At 36.5% G+C, this 21,868-nt stretch overlaps 3 protein-coding genes across 4 annotated transcripts; 1 reads left to right on the top strand and 2 right to left on the bottom strand.

Moving 5' to 3' along the window:
• Nucleotides 1–5,612: 5,612 nt before the first annotated feature.
• Nucleotides 5,613–8,482, bottom strand: LOC130720541 (aluminum-activated malate transporter 10). The gene is made up of 6 exons (XM_057571193.1): nt 8,043–8,482; nt 7,646–7,786; nt 7,093–7,365; nt 6,894–7,012; nt 6,560–6,703; nt 5,613–6,452 (listed from the first exon to the last, which is right to left on the bottom strand). Exons 1-6 carry the CDS (start codon nt 8,347–8,349, stop codon nt 5,982–5,984), a joined length of 1,455 nt encoding a protein of 484 aa, XP_057427176.1. The 5' UTR covers nt 8,350–8,482; the 3' UTR covers nt 5,613–5,981.
• Nucleotides 8,483–10,144: 1,662 nt separating this feature from the next.
• Nucleotides 10,145–14,254, top strand: LOC130720163 (protein MAIN-LIKE 1-like). Of its 2 annotated transcripts, XM_057570780.1 has the most exons (4): nt 10,145–11,378; nt 11,906–12,892; nt 12,977–13,737; nt 13,829–14,254. In XM_057570780.1, the coding sequence occupies exons 2-4, from the start codon at nt 11,911–11,913 to the stop codon at nt 14,153–14,155; spliced, it is 2,070 nt and encodes a 689-aa protein (XP_057426763.1). In that variant the 5' UTR covers nt 10,145–11,378; nt 11,906–11,910; the 3' UTR covers nt 14,156–14,254. The 2 variants fall into 2 exon arrangements, with proteins under 2 accessions (XP_057426763.1, XP_057426762.1); XM_057570779.1 differs by lacking the exon at nt 10,145–11,378 and having other exon boundaries at nt 11,503–12,892.
• Nucleotides 14,255–14,344: 90 nt separating this feature from the next.
• On the bottom strand, nt 14,345–17,606 carry LOC130719707 (uncharacterized). The gene is made up of 5 exons (XM_057570319.1): nt 17,403–17,606; nt 16,103–17,286; nt 15,692–15,999; nt 14,751–15,619; nt 14,345–14,656 (listed from the first exon to the last, which is right to left on the bottom strand). Exons 1-5 carry the CDS (start codon nt 17,574–17,576, stop codon nt 14,462–14,464), a joined length of 2,730 nt encoding a protein of 909 aa, XP_057426302.1. The 5' UTR covers nt 17,577–17,606; the 3' UTR covers nt 14,345–14,461.
• Nucleotides 17,607–21,868: the final 4,262 nt, after the last annotated feature.

Below are 21,868 nucleotides of genomic sequence, written 5' to 3'. Positions count from 1 at the left end.
ATCCACAATGGTGGCCCGTAGATTACTTATAAATTCTATAAATGTACTAAAATATCTCTTGATATTGATATCTTTTAGAAAGTACCCATATTGAATTTCTACAGTTCATCATCCTTTCACTTTATGATCATTCCCTGGTTGCCTTAATCATCATTTTTCTTTTCTACTTCACTTCAACGCACCAAAACTCTCCCTCTTACCTCTGTTCAATGAGTTTTTTTATTAATGAAACCTTTTTCTCTTGTCTCTCAATACGAACACTCTCCTTTTAAACATTTGTTTTTTCTTGTTCCAAAGAGCCTTTATCATGGTATACATCATTTGGTGGAGCCATGGAGGCACAAAAGAAACATCAAATTTTGGTGGTTAGGTCTTGCGTATAGGTGCGTAGTAGGAAGAACCTAGCACAGAGGATAAGGATCGAGTGAAAGAGAAAGAAAATGATAATTAGGGATAGATGGACTCAGTCGTTGTATGTGTGTTATGAACAAGAAATCAAATTTGGATATGTTCGGAAAAATGTTTCGCAAAAGAAAAAACAATGAAAGGTTATTGTTGGTTGGAGGAGGAATATTGTTATTGTTGTTTTCCATACTAACCTCGAGATTGTTGGAATTATAATAGGCCACAAAAAATGTTAAAATTAAAATCACAATAGTCGGATATGTGTACTAACTACTAAGGTTACCCTTAGGAGTTAATCGCTCGATCTTTCAACCATTGGTCAAATATCATAACTACAAAGAAATTAAAGACCATAATAGTAACCCTAGGAACTCAAAAGGGGGAGTTCAAAGCTTGAGTGTACTTAATTGTCAAAATTATTTGTCATAAAAAATGTGGAGATTGTGAGAAGAAGTTATGTCAATGGCTGAAGAGGTGGCAAAATTAGTTTAGCCCGCTGGGTCAGCCTGTTTGGCCCACCTTTTTGGCGGGTTGGGTTAGGACTTTGAACCAAAATCTTAAAGTGGGTTAGCCCAACCCTACCCAAATTTTGGCGGGCTAATTGTGGGTTGAACCGGGTTGGCACGCCAACCCATATTTCCACCCTTATTTGTTATTTATTTTTGTCTAAAATTTTAATGTTTACATGACATTATCGTATATAATTGTTGGCTTATTATTATTGATTGAAGTAAACTTTTGTTGATGATTGTATAACACATTTATTGATGTTAAGAAGATTAAGTGAGTCTATATCAAAGAAAAAAGTGACATTTACCATTAACTAGAAATTATACCCGTGTGTTGCACGGGTTTATTTATAATTTTTTAAAAATTATATATGATTATTATAGTTTTAATAAATATATAAATATTAAAATATGTGTAATCATAAAATATAATAAATTAAATAATAATGGAGGTGAGACATTTCATTGAATAGAATTCGAGTTTACTCAAATTTAATAATTGATATTTTTTTAAAAAGAAAACTGTATTGAAACACAATAAAAATGAGAACAACCTTCTTTAGATAATTGCATTTGATCACAACATACCCATATCTGTTGTTCTCTACCACACCCTTGATTTGCCAAAAAGTTTGTCAGAGTGACGCAATACATGCACCACACCAACACACTGAATTATAGACATCTAATGATCTATATGATTAAATATATGTTCCAATTTCCTTGACTTCCTATCTCCCATAGAAACTCATCCAACCCTAAGGAGGAATCACTCTCAACCACCACATTTGAAAATTTAAATTGCTGGAAAAATAACAAAGCATGTAATACTACTTGAACCTTTGTCAAAAGCCCACAACATTTTAGTTCCTTTTGCAAAGTAACCTGAAACCTCCCCTTCTTGATCCCTCAAAACCATGCCAATACCACTCACCATTGGGTTCCCTTTCGACGCCCCATCCACATTAAACTTCAAAACAGTGGCTGACGGTGACTCCCAATACATTGTTCGTGGCATCTTTTATTTTCATGGCCATTCAATACGCTCAAAGCCTCTAGCAAACTGCTCCAAATCATATCGACAATCATTCCACTTCCCCTTGACCCACCAAAACACACAAACCAAGCAATAGTCTCATATATGTTGAAGAGAAATAACTTTGTTATTAAACACGCGTGCATTTCTCTCTAGACTCTAGTAATTGATATTAAATAATTAGTATTGAAGTAGTTTTAATATTTTATTCATTTGAAAATATAGAAATTCATTATGTGAATTTAAAATATATTCAAGTACTAAGTTTTTAATATCATATATAATTTATAATGACATATTTTTTACACTTTATATCCACAATAAAATAATTTTAACTTTTTATAATAAGAAATGATTTTTTAGTGTAAAGAATTATTTATTAGACTTAAATTTATTCAACTTTGGTCATAGTTATTTTACTATATTATTCTTTCTCAAGACATTTCTACTAATATATAATAAATCAAAAATTATATTTTAATAATTTTTTCAACGAATACACACACATTATAGTTAACGGTAAATACCGATAGAGTTCCACTTTTTATTTAAAGACTACTTTTTCTTAATTATTTTTAATAAATATTATTTTATTATAATTAATTTTAACTCTCAATATTTTTTGTATATCAAAATATTACTTAGTTTTATATTAATTTTCTCCCCTTCAGTTTATGATTGATAATTAATATTCTAATTTTTTAAAATTAATATTGGATAAACTATTTTCTTATAAGTAACTGAAATTTATAATTAATCGATAATACAATTAACACAAACATGAGTTTTTTATTATTTAATGTATTTTCTATTTTTACTATTTAATATATAGTACTGCCATATGATTTAATGTATTTTTTTTTATACTTGATGATTTTTTTTCCTGAAATAAAGAAATATTTGTATTATTTAGTATAGGTAGTTAAATAGTCTTTAGTTAATTTCTTTCATTTTTTAATCTTTATATTTAATGTATTTAATAAAAAAATTATAATTTAATTCAAAGGTTACATCATATTGGCATTTGTAAAGTCAAAAAACAAAAAGATTGAGATGTTTCAAAAGTTACATTATATTGAAAGTTGAATAGAAATTTAATTTTTTTAACTTTATTGTTTAATGCATTTAACACTTATAGCTCAAGTGAGCTTTACATATATATATAGATTTGGTGAACGTCATTAACACTTACACTTGGTAGCTGATTTTAAGATTATAGTTACAGTTTTAAATAGCAACTCATGATAAATATTTGTTTGATATTGTCATTGGTGAGACTTTCGTGTTGAGCCCATGACCTTTAAAGATAAAGAACAAGTATAATATTGTAATGATTCTAATTTCTACATGTGTCAACAAACAAAACGTGAAAGATTTCTTAAAATTGCAAATTGCACAACCTTTTCTATTTCACTACATTTTCTAAGTGGGTTAACCCGCCAACCCGCCGATCCGTCAAAATATGAATTGGGTTGAGACTTAGTACTCAAATACTAAAAGTGGGCTGGTCCAACCCAACCTGCATTTTGGCGGACCAATGACGGGTTGGGTCTGGCCCGCCCCGCCAACCCATATTGCGACAACCAATCACATGAACAAGGATGCGTGAAGTCTCGAGCCTAGTAGATTTGTTAATTTTTTAAGATTTCATGTATGCATATATCTTTGATTTGAAATTAATTGCTTTCATTTAATATGAAACAATTCAAATATGAAGAGAAATAATGATTTTCAAAAAGCAAAGATCAAAACATTATGGGAAATGATTTTAGTTTTAAAAGCTCTACAATTGGAATTGGATAGAATGAAATGGTAATCGACTAAGTTACTAACCAATTGACTAAATAATTAACCAATGCAAAATGTTTCAAATTTTATTCCAAAGCCTTATGGTATTCAGTTAACATAAATGTTTTTTTATAAGCCATAAGAAATATATTGAAATGAAGTATAAGAGTTACTTCAACTCAATACAAATAGATAGAGAAGGAAAAAGTAAAGTACATATAAACAAAGTACACTACCAATGACCAAGATTTCATTACTACCAAAGATACCCCAACACCTCTAAGGAGAATGACTAAAGAAAAATTGTCTCATTAAAACCTTACAAAAATAAAAAACCCCTTGGAAAAATTTGATGAAGAAAAAAGAGTACAATTTTCTAGAGTTAAAATGTAATCTCCATAGAGGCCTATAAAATAAACAATGGACAAGGGGACCTAAGAAACAATATCCAAACTCCTACTTCAATCCCAATTAATCAGACCAGCATAATCACCATGTCCCTTCCACGAAATTCCAATTGAAAATCACAACAGTAGACACCCTGCCTGTAGCATAAAATCCCACGCCTTGAAGACATAACAGTGGAGCAAAGCACCCCTCTTAATATATCTAACAGCAAAGCAAATCCCTTATTCACATATCAGACCCTCCAATGGCAGCAGCCCAGAACATAAATTTTAGCAATATATAACCCCCTTCTGACATATCAGCACTTTCTCACCTTACAAATCATCTTCATTCTGCATAACTCAAAAACAGCCTTTGGTTCAAATGTCCCTGCATTAAAATGACAGCATTTCTTCCCATCCAAATATGTCACACTACAGAAAGGTAATTGTCTTTTCCAAAAAAAAAAAACATAAAGGTAATTGACGTTCAAAAAAAAAACATAATGGTAATTGATTAATCTGATTTAAATTTGCATTCTATAGTTAACGGAAAGTTTTGTTAATCATTTATACTGGTTTTTTTTTATAGGTCAATGTTAGTGGTTAGTTGTTAGTAAGTTAGAAAATCCCTTCAAATTTCCCTTCCAGGATTCGAACATTGGATCTTCCCCTCCCCAACACTTATGTCTCTAACTCTTACCACTTGAGCTAGCCCTGGGTACAATCGTTTATACTGGTGGGTGTGAAAAATATGATTCTCTTGATCTTAACTCACTTTCTAACCACCCTAGCTCACAAAACTCCCCAAGATTTTGAAACCTATTTCTTTCAATCTTTGAGAAGTGATTCTACATTCTATAATGTGTTTTCTACTTTGTTAAACACAACACATATCATTTTCCTAAATTTCAGACTGAGTGAGTAATTGTTCAAGATTTCATTGTGTTCATGCTTAGGGTACGGTTTTTCTTTTGTAAATATAAATATGGGTTTTGATTCTACAGCTAGATTTCATTCTTCTCATTCACAACTTGATTGGTGTGGATTGTAAAAGGTGTGAGGGTTTCTTGCTGGGTAAGTCTTCAAAGAGTTCTTGGAGAAATTGGTGTAATTGAATGCTATTGGAATAATAGTGAACAAACTCCAAAAGAGAATTTGGGGAGATTGGATGCAGCATTCAGTGTTAGAAGGTGAATCAGTATAAATCTCAGCGTGAATTATCTAAATCCTAATCTCCTCAGTTTCAATTTGCATATTTCAATTCATTGATATTCTGAAATATAATTTGTTAATTAGATTTTACACATTCAAGATTTTAAAATCATTAGTTCAATTCGAGTTACTAATGTTGTTCATATTGTTGATGACATAGTATATATGTTAATTGCATCTGCTATTGAAATCTAGCATCAAACTCTGTTTTGTTACCCTTAAAAATCTAAAAAGTGTATACATAGTTCACCCCTCTCAGTTGTAGCTGGTATATAACTGTTAAATTATTAGTACTGTAATATTGATGATCATCCAATGTCAACACATGCTGATGTGCTAATGCTTGTGATTTCTTCTTTTGCTCCTCCTTTTGTAACTGATCACTATATCTGATACAGTTTTGATACATTGACAGTTACCTTATCTTCCATTTCATTTTCACAATGCACTTTCTTTTTCTATCTCTCTAATTATTTTCCTATCACATCACATATCAGATCTCTCGTTTTTCTCTCTTCTATTCCTATCTCTCTCTGGTCGAGGGTGGAATCAGGGTGTGGATATATTATTTTCCATATCTGATACATGTAACATGTAATCTGTCATGTATCATAGAATCTATGTACAATAGAATCTTCAGACTCAGACCATTTGGAGTATTTTGATATCTTTCTCATCCTTCTCTTGGTCTGGGGAGATCTTGTTGTTGGGTGAATGTACTTGTTTGGGTTTCTCACACTCAGCTAGTTGGAATTGAGCTAAATCTGACAATTCTTCAACAGCTTTCACAATGTCTTCTACACGCGCTACGATTTCGATAAGCAAAGAAGCCACAGTTACCACTTGAATAATATCCATGAGTGGGATTTTGATATTTGCAGACACTTCTTCACCATTTGCACTATGTGACGTTGTTGGGTTAACCATGTTTGGATATTTCAAAAAATCTCTAAGATCTTGCGCTGCACCATTCATCTCTTCAACCAGAATGTCAAGTTTGTTTGACCTTGTCATGTTCCTCATTGTAATTGCTAGCTCTCTAACCACACTTGCAGTGTTTGCACCCACTTTCATTGAGATGCTGCTCATGTTCTTCTTGATGTCATCAGAACTCTGGAACCCATAGTGTGTTACATAAATAATTTGACTATTAATATCTATGTGCCTGGAAGACTATAGATATAAAATAAATATGCATTTGATTAGGAATTAATTAGTACCTTATTTTCTGAATTTATGCATCCAAAAAGAGCATCTAGGCAGGAAGCACAGCTGCGCATTGATGCCCCAATTTTGAGATATTGCCTCCACGGGTGACGAAAGTTGAAGCGGCCATGGGCAGGTTCCCATCTAGCAAAATTAGCCTAAATCAACAATATCATCATTTTAGTCACATTCCATAAAAATAAGAGTAACTTAAAAGGTTATAATTTTGATGCACTGTTACTTCTTACTGACATTCAATAATTGCATGCCCCATATTCGAAAACAGAAGCGACCAATCATTGAATGTCTGTGTATTTTTTTTTTACACTGTGGTGTATATATGCATACCATTACTTCTTCTGATGCTTTGGATTGTTGCACACACTTGTAGCCTAGCAGTTTTTTGTGAGACTCCTCATCATTTCCTGCAGGGGACTCACTATTATCGAAGTACTTAGCTACACAACCTGAAACGCATGCGTATATATCTGAGTCAGAATTGATTATGAGAAAAGATAATCTGATACAAGCATGTGCTATCACTCACCTTGTAAAGAGTTTGCCAGCTTGTCGAGGTTCCCGGTCACTAAAACAAAGAGTTCTTGACCAGCCCAGACGGGTTGAACGATGACGCTAACAATTATGCACAACAAACTGCCTACTATAACAGTGCTTATCCTTTGTTGTGCCATAGCTAACAACTCTTCAACCCGATAACCTGATACTGAGATCAAGCTGAAAGTGAGGATGAATATCAAGGCTCCATAATCAAAACGAGCCTTTATGGTTGGGATGAATCTAGAGAATGTTGCTGCAGAAGCTGCAAACACATATCAAATTAACTGATCATTAGCTTGTTACAAAGATCCATAGTAACCTCTATAAATAATATATAAATATATAAAAGGGCTAAACATATAAAAGGGCCACCCGGGGCGCAATGGCAATGCGCAGGTCTAGGTAAAGTTTCGACCACTTGGTCTAATGTACTCAGCCTTACATTATTTTTACATGAGAGACTGTTTCCAGGATTTGAACTCGCGACCTTAGTTACCATGCAACAACTTACATAAAGTTTTGAAATTTTGTTTGTTATATACCTAAGAGAAAGAGTGAGACTCCAGAAATTATAGGATCCCATTGATGTCCTGCTTTACTAGCTACCCAGTGTACTCCAAGGGCTAGAAACCCGGCAAGGGAAGTTCCACACATTCTGTTCATTGTTTTATATATTGTAGCACCTGCATGCAATTTGATATATATGATTAGAGTATATCTATTTTGGAAAAAAAAGTTCTTAAATTACAGGGACTCCCTTGCAAATCGATTTAATACATAAAGATTATATTGTAAATAATATAAATAATATATAGTAAAAACATGATTCATCATTAGACCAGTTTTAAACATGATAGAATCAATTTATATGACGTATGTTTGTTCATGTACTAATATATATATATATATATATATATATATATATATAGGAACACCTACCAGCTGTGAACTCAAACACTACAACTACTGTCATGATTGCCCACATAGCATTTCCTCCAACTCCATTGTACAAAGGCTTCAAGTAGTAGAAGATAGAAACAGCAGAAAGTGCTACACCTACTTTCAAGCAATGGATGAATTTTCTAGGATCATTCACCCCTAACTCCCATGCTTTCTTCACAAAGTTGCATAGCTTGAATCCTAGCCCTACTATACAGGCCCACATGAAAGCAAATCCTGCTCTCTCTTCTTCCTTTTTGATTCTCCATTCTACTTTTACCACTTCCTTCTTCTGATCTTGAGCCATCTTCTTGATGCTAAAGCTTTGTATAATGGTTTATGCTTGGATATGAAATTTGCAAGCTGTGTGCTGGATATTAGATTAGTAGCAAACAGCCTTGTTAAATTCCAAATGTGGAAGCAGAAGCTTGAGCCATAACAGTGGAGTGTCCTTGTATTTATATATAGAGAGATGCGAGGTGTAGCATGACATGAAGATATTTTTTAAAACATTTTTTCTATTATAATAACAAGATTCAGGCCAAAACACTATTTTCAATTTCAGTGTCCTTAAGATACTAGAATGTACTAACTTTTCTATGTGTTGATAAATCTATTATATACTTAGATGCAACTGATGTAAGAGCACAAACACACCACTCACATGGTGCTATCTTTGTCGAGTAGGTAAAGTTTAAAGATCCCAAATCCAATTGTTGAACACGGTGCTTACATTGTTTTTTTAGTTAAGCAATGGTTAATTCCTCCGGTAGAAATTACTTACCATAAAATATGTTCTATTCATACGTGTGATGATTGAATTTTCAATTTTATGATTAATATGCGATGTAAGTAACTACAATGCAAAGTTCTCATGTCTATCGTTTTTTATCTTTTTTATTGTATTTAACGAATGTCGCCACCTATTTAAAAAATAATAACATGTCTCTCTTACAAATGCTTTTTTTTAAAGATTGGAACTCTATTTTAATCGTTTTGAAGCCTAACTTACTTGCCATTAGAGCAACAATACCTAATTTTTTTTCCATTCTTCATGACTAACTCTAATTCTATTCCTTTCTTTTTGAACTTTTGAAAAACTACCAAATCGTGCATTCAGCTCCACTCCTATATTTTATATATGGATGAGGATGAGAAATGTGCTTGTCACGAGGCACTTGCACAATTGCACATATTATATATGCTAATTTGTTTTATTAATTATTAGTATGACCTAAAACCAGAATTTGAGATCTTCTGGGAAAAAATAGAAAAATCCGAATTTAGGACATCAATTTATATAATCTCATATTTAGTAACTAGCATTGTCACGCATGGACCACGCCATGTTTAATATTAGCATTGCCTGTTGTACCGCACAGAACCCTCTCCTGATTCTTGGCACCTTGACTTGATACTTAAGTCTTTTTTCCCACTTAAAATATATTCTCCACGGAATGCAATATTGTTCGAGACGGAAACATTCATTTTATGATGAGATTAACTCTTAAGAGTTTTTTCTATTCATAAAACTCGAATTTGAGATTTTATATACTTAAGGAGAATCAAATATGTAATACTTAAACTAACAATCAGGACATGTTGGCTACTATGAAAAATAATATTAATTAGGAATCAAGAAACAGAATGAATTAGGTCATGAATAAGACATTTCATTTTAAAAGCTTAAAAACTTTTGAGAACAAATGAGCTCTGCGGAATTTAAAATGAGGATTTCATATAGTGATAGCATTTTGAAACGACACATATAAGGAAGAATCCTTATCTAGCTCCTCTGTTTTCACGCACTATATTTGTGATCAAAAAGCCAATCCAGCTAGCTAGCAAAAGTTACTTTATAGTACGAGCTTGTGTCACCATTTTATTGTGTCCTAACTTACTCTTAAGTTTGTGGTGCCCACTAGGGTGGACAACTTATTTTTTGGTCCACCGGTGGACCATCATTAATCACCGTTGGATCTTGGAATATAAGAATATTCTTTAATTGGATGGATATGATTGGTTGGATGATTAAAGGGTAAAAATATAATTTGATATCCCTTACAAAGAAAATCAATTGGTTGAGTTCATTGTTGTTGGCACTTATCCTGGTGGGAAGAGCTGCATAACCTGCGTTCATATTCCCTCTGCCCTCCTCTTACAAGCTCTTCTTCTCCCAGCTCCGGCGTCTTGCTCCATCGCTGGCCACATCACTACCATCAACCTCGCCAACGCCGACGTTTCCCTCTCCAGCATCCTTTTCCTTCCTCACCCCCATCCCCTCTTTGCAACACTTCCTATTACAAAACCCAGAATCATAAACCAAAGAAGAAAAATTGAATCTTTTTTAGTTGAAAAACAAAGACAAGACATTAGCAAGAAAAATGAAACCCAAAAACCCAGAAACAACAAGAGAGAAGAAATATTGATTTTTTTTAGTTGAAACCCACAAAAAATAAAGACAATGCATCACCAAGAAAGCTGAAACTCAGAAACTTAGAAACATGAATAAGAGAAAAGAGGGTGGTAGATCTGTGTTGTGTTAGCTTTTGATCTGTGCTAGCAAAGAGAAGAAGATGAAAGAAGAAAAATAATCAGAAGAGAAGATGGAAGATAGATCTGTGTGAGCTTTTGATTTTTGATATGTGTGCACTTTTGATTTTGGTTTTTTAAGAGAAGAAGTTGATAGATCTGTGTTATGCTAGCTTTTGATTTTTTGGGTCTCATTTTCTGAGTTTTCTATGTTTGGGCGAGAGAAGGGTGTATGGAAGAGGGAGAAGCGTTCATGGATTGAATTTCCAAGAGACCAACATCACAATTCAAAGAACGATAAATATTTAAGTAGTAGTGTGTGTTGTGTCCAATTGAATCCAAAAAATCAAAGCTCCTCCACGTTTCAATTGAATCAATACAGTTTTAACGCACAAATCCATCTTCCATACACCCTTCTGATTTTGTTTGTTGTGTTCATGTTAGACAATTGAAATTGAAAACAATAAAGGTGATGAGGAAGGACTGTGAAAGGGAGTTGGGTTTGGGGCCCCCCTATGGGGCTCCGCGCCCCACTTAAAGTGGGGAAATTACGGAAAAACCCCCTTTACAAGAATACGGAATATTAAATTTCGTATTCAATACGGAATATAAAGTTCCGTATTATATTACTATGTAAATGACAGGGGTTTTTCCAAAACCCATTTCAGCGCTCCAAAACATTTCAAACCCTTGCTCTCCAATCTTCGAGACCGACGATCTCCTTGCCTCAATCATCATCTGGAAAGTGTACCATCGTCTCCATCATCAAACCCATTCTCCCCATTCATTGCATTGAACCTAGAGGTAAGTAAGTTTGGATTTCAACTTGAATTCACCATTTAACTTGGAATTATGGAATCTTGCAACCCTAGGGTAGTCGATTTATGCTTAAGTAGATGTTATGTTGGCTGAAATTGTGTATAAATTGGCCTTTGGGGCGAGTTCCATTCATGCAATGTCGTTAATGGATCTCTGGTTCGATACGGAACATAATGTTCCGTATTCAATATGAAACTTAATGTTCCGTATTGGATACGAAACTTAATGTTCCGTATTGGATATGAAACTTAATGTTCCGTATTTGGTGTCTGTTTAGAGTTATAAACTTAATTTATAAAATGTTTTTATAAAACTTAATATAATTAGCTTAGTTTATTTATAAAACCTAATCTAATTAGCTTAGTTAATTTATAAAATGTTTTTAATTTAGTTATAAACATCGTGAATTATTTAGTGATTTTATTTAGAGATTTAATTGAGAAATTTAGTAATTGAGCGAGTATAATTTATTCAGTGAATTTATTTAGAAAATGTTTGCTCTGAATATATAGTGAGAATGAAGAACAGAAAGAGGTCTCGAGCTAGTGAGGATGCGGGGCCTACAGAGGATAGACACCGGCGATTACATGCTTCTAGCCGGCGCGGCGATCAAGCTGCGACCTCTCACGCGGTTGAGGCTTCAGCTCCAGCTCCAGTTGATTCTATGCAGTCGCCCATGGTAGAGGCTTCAGCTCCAGCTCCAGTTGAGCCTACTGATCGAGTTCCTACTCCGCCGTCTCCCATGGTTGAGGTACCTCGCCATGAGTCAGCAGGCGAGGAGTCATCAGGCGAGTCGTCATCCGGCGATGAGTCATCCGGCGATGAGTCATCCGACGAGGAGTCATCCGGCGAGGAGGGGTCATATGACGAGGATAGTATTCCTCCTCCTGATGTTGATGCTGATGTCGTGCCAGAGGCACAGGGTGGCGAGGAGGACCTGATCCAGAGGTTGCCGCCGTTTCCGGGGGGGCCTGTTGATCTGTCGCTTCTCACGCATTATGCTGATCACAAGGCTCCCTGGACGTGGCATGCACTCCTACGCACAGACGAGCGGTATGTGGACCGTCGACACTTGAGGGTGGCCACAGCTGGGGGGAAGGTTTGGAACCTTGCTTGTGATGGTGATTCAGACAGTCACAGGAGGGTTCGAGAGTTGATTGAGCAGACGGGTCTTCATCAGCTACCCTGGTGCAGCTACTCGGAGACAGATGCAGGCCTCATTTTGGCCCTTGTGGAGCGATGGCATGAGGAGACTAGTAGCTTCCACATGCCGTTTGGGGAGATGACCATCACCCTGGACGACGTGTCGGCTCTTCTCCATCTCCCAATGGGGTCGAGGTTCTATACGCCTGGGAGGGGGGAGAGGGACGAGTGTGCAGCGCTATGTGCTGAGTTGATGGGAGGATCTGTTGCTCGTTATCATGCTGAGTTTGATAAGAACAGGAGCCAGACTATTCGCTTTGGGGTCTTGCAGACCCTGTATGATGCTGCGTTGGAGGGTATGTCTTAATTATTACTTGATTAAATAGTATCTATTATTATTGTATTGTTATTAACTGTTAACTGAATTCATTTCATTGTAGAGCACCGATATGAGGACGCTGCACGGATTTGGCTGGTGAACCAGCTAGGCGCGACGCTCTTTGCTAGCAAGAGCGGTGGATACCACACGACCGTCTACTGGATAGGTATGTTGCAGGATCTCGGTCGAGTGTCCGAGTACGCGTGGGGCGCAATTGCGCTCGCTACGTTGTACGACCAGCTTGATCGAGCGTCCAGGAGGGGGACGGCCCAGATGGGAGGTTTCAGCTCACTCTTGCTAGGATGGGCCTACGAGTACCTTTCTGATCGCGTCATTATCCGGAGGGCGGATCCGGAGTACTCACAGGACCAGCCTAGGGCGCGGCGGTGGGTTATGTCCCGGGTCGGGCATGCAGGCCTCGATGAGAGGCGAGTCATGCTCGATGAGCTGACGGTGGATGACATTATATGGACCCCATTTGAGGACCATCGGGCTCATCGACCACGGGATCAGAGGGCCATGTATTCTGGCTACATCCGGACGCCATTTGGCCGTGTTGTTCGACGACATCTACCAGAGAGGGTTCTGCGCCAGTTTGGCTACATCCAGGATGTCCCTCGACACCCCTCCGAGATCCAGACGACTGGGTCCCTTGCTGAGACCGCAGATGCTGCCTATGCTGATTTTGTGCCGCACCTGCGCCCTCAGGGGATCCCTGTTACTCATTCGGGAGAGGCTGTGGAGGAGTACATGAGGTGGTATGGCGGTGTGTCCCATCGGTTCATCATCCCTGATGATAGGAGGGAGGAGTTCAGTGCTGTGGTAAGTTTGAATTTTATTTTTCATGCAATTGTGATTTTTTGTTCATGATATTTTATTTGTACACTCACATTTATGTACATTATTTTTGCAGACGGTTGTGCGTCGGGTCGTGGACTTGTTGGAGCAGTCACTGGAGGTGCCAGATGCTCTTGCAGTTGGCACGCATGCCCGATCCCTCACTGAGAGGGCGCTGGATCTTATTAGATCCAGCGCATTCATCGGTACCCAGGGAGTAGCCTTTGCTGCTGTCCGAGGAGCTGGAGCTGCAGGAGGCAGAGGTCGTGGAGGTAGAGCCCGTGGAGGCAGAGCCCGTGGAGGCAGAGCCCGTGGAGAGGGTGCACCTGCAGAGGGCGCTCGTGGAGGCAGAGCTCGTGGACCTAGAGGTCGGAGGGGTGGCGGTAGGGGTCGGGGCGAGTGACTGTATATTTGTATATATTTTTTTGTGTACTTTTATATTATGACATGTGACGACATTGTATGGACTCTTTTTATATTAACCACGCTTTCTATTTCCACCTATTATGTTTGGACTCTTATAATGAAAAATAACCTGTATAACTACACCGTGAATAATGAAAGGCAAGATAAGTAACATAAGGCCCATCAATATACCAATGACCATCAAATTACTATTATTAAAAGCAGCAATGAACAACATAAGGGCAAGGCCCATCAGATTAATATTACAGAGCGTTTACAAATGAATATTACACAAAGTGTGGCGTCAGTCTGTGGTGATGTCTACATAGCTTTGGTGACTAAGAGGAACACCAAAAGTAACAAACCAAGCTTCTAATTCTGATGTAAACCTGTGTAAACGTGTAACATATGGGACGCACCAGCTTACTGATATAGGATCAACATACCGTTCCCACTGGAGAGCAATTGGCGGCATAGAATGTCCAGGAGTTAGATGGAGCTACATTATAGAGAATAACAATAAAATTAGATAACTTACAAATACAACAAATTAATTCACAAACTGGATATTAGTGTACGCAATAAAAAAATACCTGTACAAAGTGATTTATCACATGACCAACAGCTATAACACGATGTACAGGAGGTGGACCTTCTCCTCTTAGTGGAAGGTATGACCAACAACCCTGAGAAGAGATGGATATGAAAACCACTTGGAACCTGGTTGCTACAAGGTATCCCATCTCTGGCAGTTGCATCCATTTATCCTCGGTAGCCGGATGACCAGGAAGAAGAGTGAGTCGAGAATGTAAGGCATTAACCACATGTCTGGACCACATTTCATCATACAATCCTCTGTGTCGTTCAAGTTCGTCTATCAACGCTTCCCTAACACATGGCCAACCTTCCTCACCTGATGGTAGTCCCAGTAATGCAGCAATGGCTCTATAGCCACAGTTACCATCGTCCTCAACATTCTGAACTGTGTGTATATATGGGTGGAAAAAGGATGGAAAATGACCCATGAAATAACTTGTATCAGACTTCTTCACACGCTTCTTCTTCTTTGGTGGTTGCGAAGCCTTCTTTGCCTCTTTGATCTCCCTATCAACATGCTCAAAACCTGAAGGATCACGAGTCAAGGATCCTATTGCTTTAACCTTGGGTGGTTTTCTTTCGTTCGAGTGTAGAGTGCGCTTGGACCTTATCTGAACCTCAGGAGTACAAAGTGAACTGCTTTCAGGACAATAGATAGCTTGAAGCTTCCTCCTTACCATACTCTGCCCTCCAGTATCCAAAGAACTGAAATAATGTGTCAATGCCTCAACTTCTGGTTGCATATCTCCATGGTTCATGCCGCAAATATGGTTGCTGATAGTATCTGCAACAGGTTCAGGTACATGCTCCCAACTCAGTCTCTTCCAGAATGGATGAATTGACTCATATGGAATTCTTTCATAACCTGCAAGTTCACAAAAGTGTCACTTTCAATAACAAATAGAATTAATTGACAAGAGAGTGGTTGACCGGTGACCTGCAAGTTCACAACCGCAAGGTAGTCCATGAGTCTCTCTCAACAAGCAATCGCATCCGCCGTAGGACTTCATTCTTATATGTTCATCGTCGATGAGCTGCAGGCATTTGTTTGACACAAATCCTCTAATATTTGTGTAAAATGGGAACATGAAAATGTGATCAATTCTGTGAATACTGCGCTCAAACGATGCTAATATTTCAGTATGTCGATTACATGTCAAACTATGCGACGCATCCCAAGAAGTGGCTAGGTCACCCTTGCAATCCCGCAACATCTTCTTCAAACTGGCATGTGCACCCTCAGCCCTGCAAACAACAAACAGATATCTTATTAACTCTCCAATGTAAACAATCTATCAAATGAAAAACATATAACAAGGCATAAATTAAGCTCATATAATTTTTGTACCTGTTACTTGTTGTTGTTCCAAAGTGCATCACATGATTTGTCCATGCCTTGGCAAATTTTTCCTTGTGGACCAACCATGTTGTAGAACAATAGGAGGTAAAGTTGCTGTATTTGTCCTTGCACATATTAAACAATTGCATCCATTGAACTTCAAATTCTTCAACTGTTGCAGCATCCACCACCTCTCCCCACTTCCCCATAACCAATTCAGCAAAATCATCTGTACCAACATAGAGTTTGCACTTTGCCAAAACACACTTGTTGATGTGCCACAAGCATAATAAATGGCTGGTGTTGGGAAGGCTTTGCTTAGCAGCACTCAATAAGGCAAGATCCCTGTCAGTAACAATCATCTTAGGCAACATGGCTTGATCAGCTAATAGAGACTTCATACACTCCAGTGCCCAAACGTAGTCATCTGTGCCCTCATTAACAATGTAGCAAAAGGCTATGGAGTATGTCTTATCTGTGGAAGTCAGTCCAACAATCTCAAGCAATGGAATTTTATATTTGTTTGTCTTGTATGTGCAATCCATAATCACTACATATGGAAATGTGTTGAACAATTTGATAGCATTTGGATGAGCCCAAAATACATCCCTAATGACTTCCGATCCAGGCTCATGTCTTTCAAAGTGGACGTACTTGTCACCGTCCAACTTCTTCAACAAGTGTTGCATTTCTGTCAATGACCCGCGGAGGGATTTTCTTAACCTCTTGCAAGCACCATAAATCTGAGATATGGTAGTCAAGTTTAAAGGATTGTTTTCCTTCAAAGTCAACAGCATCTTTCTCGGTGGAACCCAACTCTTTGACATTTTTTCCACTTGCTCCTTCTCTTCGGAATTTAGACGACCAACAAAATTGTGGCCAAGTAGTGACCTAGCTGGTTCATGGTTGTGTGTACCTTCCATCACCTTTAGCCGCCAATCTCTATCTATGCCATTTTTCATAGGTCGTCCTTTTAGTCTAAAAGGACATTCTGTCTTTTGTGTTCTCGTTCCTTCAACAAGGTCAGGGTCTCTGTAGGGAACATACTTACCATGCTTCTCGCACCCCAACATGACATAAGCTTTTCTGCTTCCATTCCCACCGCTATCTGACTTTGTGATCAACACAACATATCCATTTTCAATCGCAATTCCATGAACCCAATTGATAAGATCATCACGGGTAGGGAAAATCTGTTCAATGATGCATACCCAACACACAAACAAGGCATAAACAAGGGTGATCAAGACATAATAAGAATTGATATATTACACTTTCAAAACAATGCAAAAATCTGTTCAAAGAATACCTGATCAGTTGTAAATAAATGCGAGACATCTATACTTATACACGGGGGTACAAATGCTGGTGGTGGCACCTCTTCAGGTTGACCATTGTTCAATCCAACTTCAATCAATTGGGATTCATGAAATAAAAATGATTCTGTCATCCCTGGAAGAGAATACGGAACTTTATTATCCATATTGAATACGGAACTTTATAATTCGTATTTAATACGGAAATTTATAATTCGTATTGAATACGGTATATGAATTTCCGTATAGACTCCGAAACTTTATATTCCGTATTTTAACACATCTCAGAATTCAGAAAATCATCATTCTAACTACTTAATCTACTTAATCTAACTACTTAATCTAACAACTTCAACTACTTAAACTAACAACATACAACAAACAACTAACAACACTTACCTCAAATGCTATCTTTTTGCATCCAATGGTGGAGAGCTTGCCAATGAAGGAGTTGGTGGTGGTGGTAGGAAGAATGGAAGTGAGGATGAAAGTGAGGTAGGAGAGGGTGAGAGAGAGGGTGGTCTGGAGGCATTGAGGGGGTTAAGGGGGCTGGTGAGGGGTTGGTGACGGAGGAGTAATGGTGGAGGGGTTGGTGGAGGGAGGAGTAATGGTGGAAAAGGTGATGACTGTCAGAGTTATAATACGGAATTTTAACTTCCGTATTCTATTTTATAGAATACGGAAGTTTAAGTTCCGTAGGGCATTTATGGGTTAAAAAAAAAGAGGTGGGGCGCGGAGCCCCATAGGGGGGGCCCCAAACCCAACTCTCACTGTGAAAGTAGGGAGAGGGAAGTGGGAGGAAGAGGGAGAAAAGAGATAAAGTCTGAAGTGCCCTTGGTGTAAAGTCTAATATATCCCTGGTGCACCGGTGGACCAAAAATAAAATGGTCCACCCTAGTGGGCACCTAAGTTTGTCTGTTTGTTGCAGCAACATAACTTTTCCCCACTTGGGTAAACTATTCGTACAAAGCATGTCCGGATTAAGATGGATGAATTATCACTATCTTATTTGGTCAATACTAATTTCTATTCCAGCTTTTGCTTTTATGTGTTAATTAAGAAAAACATGGTTTATAAATTAAAAGAGGTTTTCTAAAAATGAATTTTAGGGTTAATTAAGCTTTTAGTTCATGTAAAATTGACTCGGTTTGAATATGATTTCTCACTAGAGTAAAATTACTAACTGATCGTCAATGTTTGCGAAATATCTCACTTTTGGGCTTTGTCGGAGACAGAGCTCCGATAAATTTGGCATGTGCTCCGATCAGCTACGAAGTTGTTGAACCCAAAAAGCGTTTTAGCTGACCAAAAAGAGTGTATCTAAGTCGTCGCTAGAAGAACAATCTGAATGACTTGGAAATGGACGACTTGTCCCGGCTGATATAAGCCACAAGAAAGCCGAGACACAACAAGCTAAGATAGGACAATCAGAGGCTGCCCACTTGATCAACGATCTCACTTAAAAGACTTCCTACACTTTGCAGAGACAAACACCAAGGACATTGAGCCTATAAATATAAGTTTTGTCATTAATTTACAAGACATGTTTTCCATTCAACCATTGGTACCTTAGTTTACTAAAACTCAAATATTCTCTCCCTAACATCGATACTGAAGCGTCAGAGCGTCTTCCTCAGGGAACTAACCATCGCACGTCGTCGTAAGCTTCGAGAGAGGATCTCACTGAATTCTCATATATGCCAAACACCATGTGCCCCACCCAATCCTACTTGGTATGTCTATGCATGTGTTTAATGAAGCTGATGTATTTAAAATTAATTTTTAGTTAAAATTTAAAATCCATATGTGTGATTAAAATTCAATTATATTCTTTAATTATTTAGAAAATGCAAATTCAAAAAAAAACTTTACCGGTAAACCGATAATCCAAATTCATGAGTATATATGACAATGTTATTCGAACCCAAACCCAACAAACTCAATGAACATTCAGGAGATGGATTTGTGACAATGGATAGACGTGGTAGCAAGTGACGACACCACGACAGTGGATCTGAACATTCAAACAATGGATTCGTCTGGAATCTAACAAAAAATTGACTGAACCGAGACATTTCACAAACAAAAACGAATGAAAACGACTCCTTTAGGTTACGGTCAGATGAGACATTTTTGCTCGAATCTTTCCATAACCGAGTAGTGCTCACTCCTACCGGCTATGCCCCAAATACCCTTAAGGCGTGTTTGTTAGAAGGTGAGTTGGGAAAAGAGAAATGGAAAAGAGAGAGTTACACTATGTTTGTTAGGATAGAGTTAGAAGAGAGATACAAGATAGAGAGAGATCAGAGAAATGGAGAAAACACCTTTGTTTGGTGAAGCATTGGGGGTGAGGATAGAGAGAGTGTTTCATTAGGCCTCATAGCTTTTTATGGTCTCTCCAAATCGAAGAGAGCTGGTCGTTCCCTGTTCTTCATTTTTTCTTTTCTGATTTTTGCGCTTTACTAGCGGTCACAGACCGCCAGTATTCACATTTTAACCATCGGAAAGTGTTTTATATTACAAATAATTATTTAATTTAAATCACACTTTACTAGCGGTCTGAGACTGACCGAAATCACATTATGGCCGTTAGAAAGTGTTTTATATTAGAAATAATTATGTTTAAAAAAGTAATATTCTCTCTTCTTTACCTTTCTTCTCTTACCATCATATCAAACAACTTATAGATGTGGGGTGGGTAGCTCACACGATTTAGCTAAGGGTAATTGCAGGTGAAGGACCAGGGTTCGAACCTTGATGAGGGATAATATGTACTTCATTCGTTCCTAATTATAAGACCTAGTTTTAGATTTTTCATGTTCCTAAATATAAGATCTTTTACAATAATCTAGTAAAAAGTATTGTACTCTTCCATATATACCTCTTACAAAAAAAATTGTAATAAATATATTAAACAATAATTAAATTAAAATTGAAAAAAATTATGCTGTAAAAAACTATTAAACTATTTACATTAAATAACAACATTAATAAACTTAAAATTTACTTTAGTTTTGTATTTCGCAATTATATTTTTTTTCGTAAACGAAATATATTATTGAATGATGCAAAAACTTTAGAACAAGCTCTCTCATGATATGAGTCAAAACAAAACCAAATACAAAAAAAGCATGTCATATCTCAACCTCTAATCTTCTATATATATATATGTAAAGGAGACTTGAGGTTTTGCATGTATTAAATGCATTAAACCATAAAGCTCCCATACATTTATATTAAATATGTTAAAAAATAAAAAAATATTAAATATATTAAAAACTGAAAAAAAATTATATAATAAAAAACTATTGAACTACTAAAATAAAATAACAACATTCATAAACTTAAAATTGACTTGGACTTTGCATTTGACAAATATTAAAAATTAAAATTAAAAATTAAATATTTATTAATAAATAATTTAGATAAAAAAAATTTAAAATAAAAAAATTATATCTATCAATATCTATCCAACTATATCTTTATGTATTTGTGACTTTGCTTAAAGTGATTGTATGACTACTAAAAAAATTGCTTATTGCAAAAGAAATGTTTAGCATTAAATAAGTTATGTGATATAAATAAAAATAAGTTATGTGATATAAGATCATTGTCATGCTCATTTAAATACAATAAACTAAAACTCTTGGTTTCCTGTAACCACCATTTTAAAATAATCAATTTCTAAAAGGATTTTGTAATTTTATAAATTTAATTGCTTTAAGAATAAATTAAAAATGAAAAACTTCCATTCTCCATTATCCGTTAATGAATAGCTCATTCTTAGAGGTGAGTCTTTTCTTCTTCCACTACTCTATGGTCATTGAGAATGCAGTTGGAATTCCATATAATTGAAACTCCGCTTATCAAAAAAAAATAATTAATACAGAGTAATAATAATAATTGAAACTCCAACCAATCCTTTCGTCTTCAAAAATTCTTATTATTCTCACTCTCATGCTATTTAAGCTAATTATATCAATTGCCAATTCTTCATGTTTCTATTCATCCCCTTCTCAACTTGCGTTGTCAATTATTTGTATAATATTCAAGCTGTTTTTCATACACGGTTTGTCTACCCTCTACTCAATTCACCGTTTTAATTTTAGGATAAAGACGATTCACTTACACAGTTTAACACATGGTACCCGTTGTCCCCTCTGTCCTCTTATCAATTTACCGGCCATTTTAATTACAGGAGAAAGAAGAAGCAGTAGCAGGTTCAATGACCATCTCTCTTGAATGCTCAAAGCATGTATTATACTGGAAACACAAGAAGAATTAAATTAAAGCTCTGCTACTAATTAATTAGTATAGAAAAGAAATTCTTCTATCTTGATTTCGCCCCCCAAATAATTTGAATTTTTTTTTACTGCATTCAACCCTCAAATATGGCTTCTAATCATAAGTTTTTTTCACTTTTAGAATTATGTTATTGCCAAATTTAGGTTTCGTGAGG

The sequence above is a fragment of the Lotus japonicus genome, chromosome 5 (genome assembly GCF_012489685.1).
Source record: "Lotus japonicus ecotype B-129 chromosome 5, LjGifu_v1.2".
Classification (NCBI taxonomy): Eukaryota; Viridiplantae; Streptophyta; class Magnoliopsida; order Fabales; family Fabaceae; genus Lotus; species Lotus japonicus.
The sequence above is the reverse complement of the archived record's forward strand: the minus strand, read 5'-3'. Positions and strand labels throughout refer to the sequence as shown.

Coding starts and splice junctions, on each gene's coding strand:
- LOC130719707 (XM_057570319.1), bottom strand. CDS start 17,576: ATGGATAATAAAGTTCCGTATTCTCTTCCAGGGATGACAGAATCATTT. Junction 16,000..16,102: donor GGAACAACAACAAGTAACAG/GTACAAAAATTA, acceptor TGTTGTTTGCAG/GGCTGAGGGTGCACATGCCA. Junction 14,657..14,750: donor TGATAAATCACTTTGTACAG/GTATTTTTTTAT, acceptor TCTATAATGTAG/CTCCATCTAACTCCTGGACA.
- LOC130720163 (XM_057570780.1), top strand. CDS start 11,911: ATGAAGAACAGAAAGAGGTCTCGAGCTAGTGAGGATGCGGGGCCTACA. Junction 12,893..12,976: donor GTATGATGCTGCGTTGGAGG/GTATGTCTTAAT, acceptor ATTTCATTGTAG/AGCACCGATATGAGGACGCT. Junction 13,738..13,828: donor GGGAGGAGTTCAGTGCTGTG/GTAAGTTTGAAT, acceptor TTATTTTTGCAG/ACGGTTGTGCGTCGGGTCGT.
- LOC130720541 (XM_057571193.1), bottom strand. CDS start 8,349: ATGGCTCAAGATCAGAAGAAGGAAGTGGTAAAAGTAGAATGGAGAATC. Junction 7,787..8,042: donor AGTGTTTGAGTTCACAGCTG/GTAGGTGTTCCT, acceptor AATTGCATGCAG/GTGCTACAATATATAAAACA. Junction 6,704..6,893: donor AAGCATCAGAAGAAGTAATG/GTATGCATATAT, acceptor TTGTTGATTTAG/GCTAATTTTGCTAGATGGGA.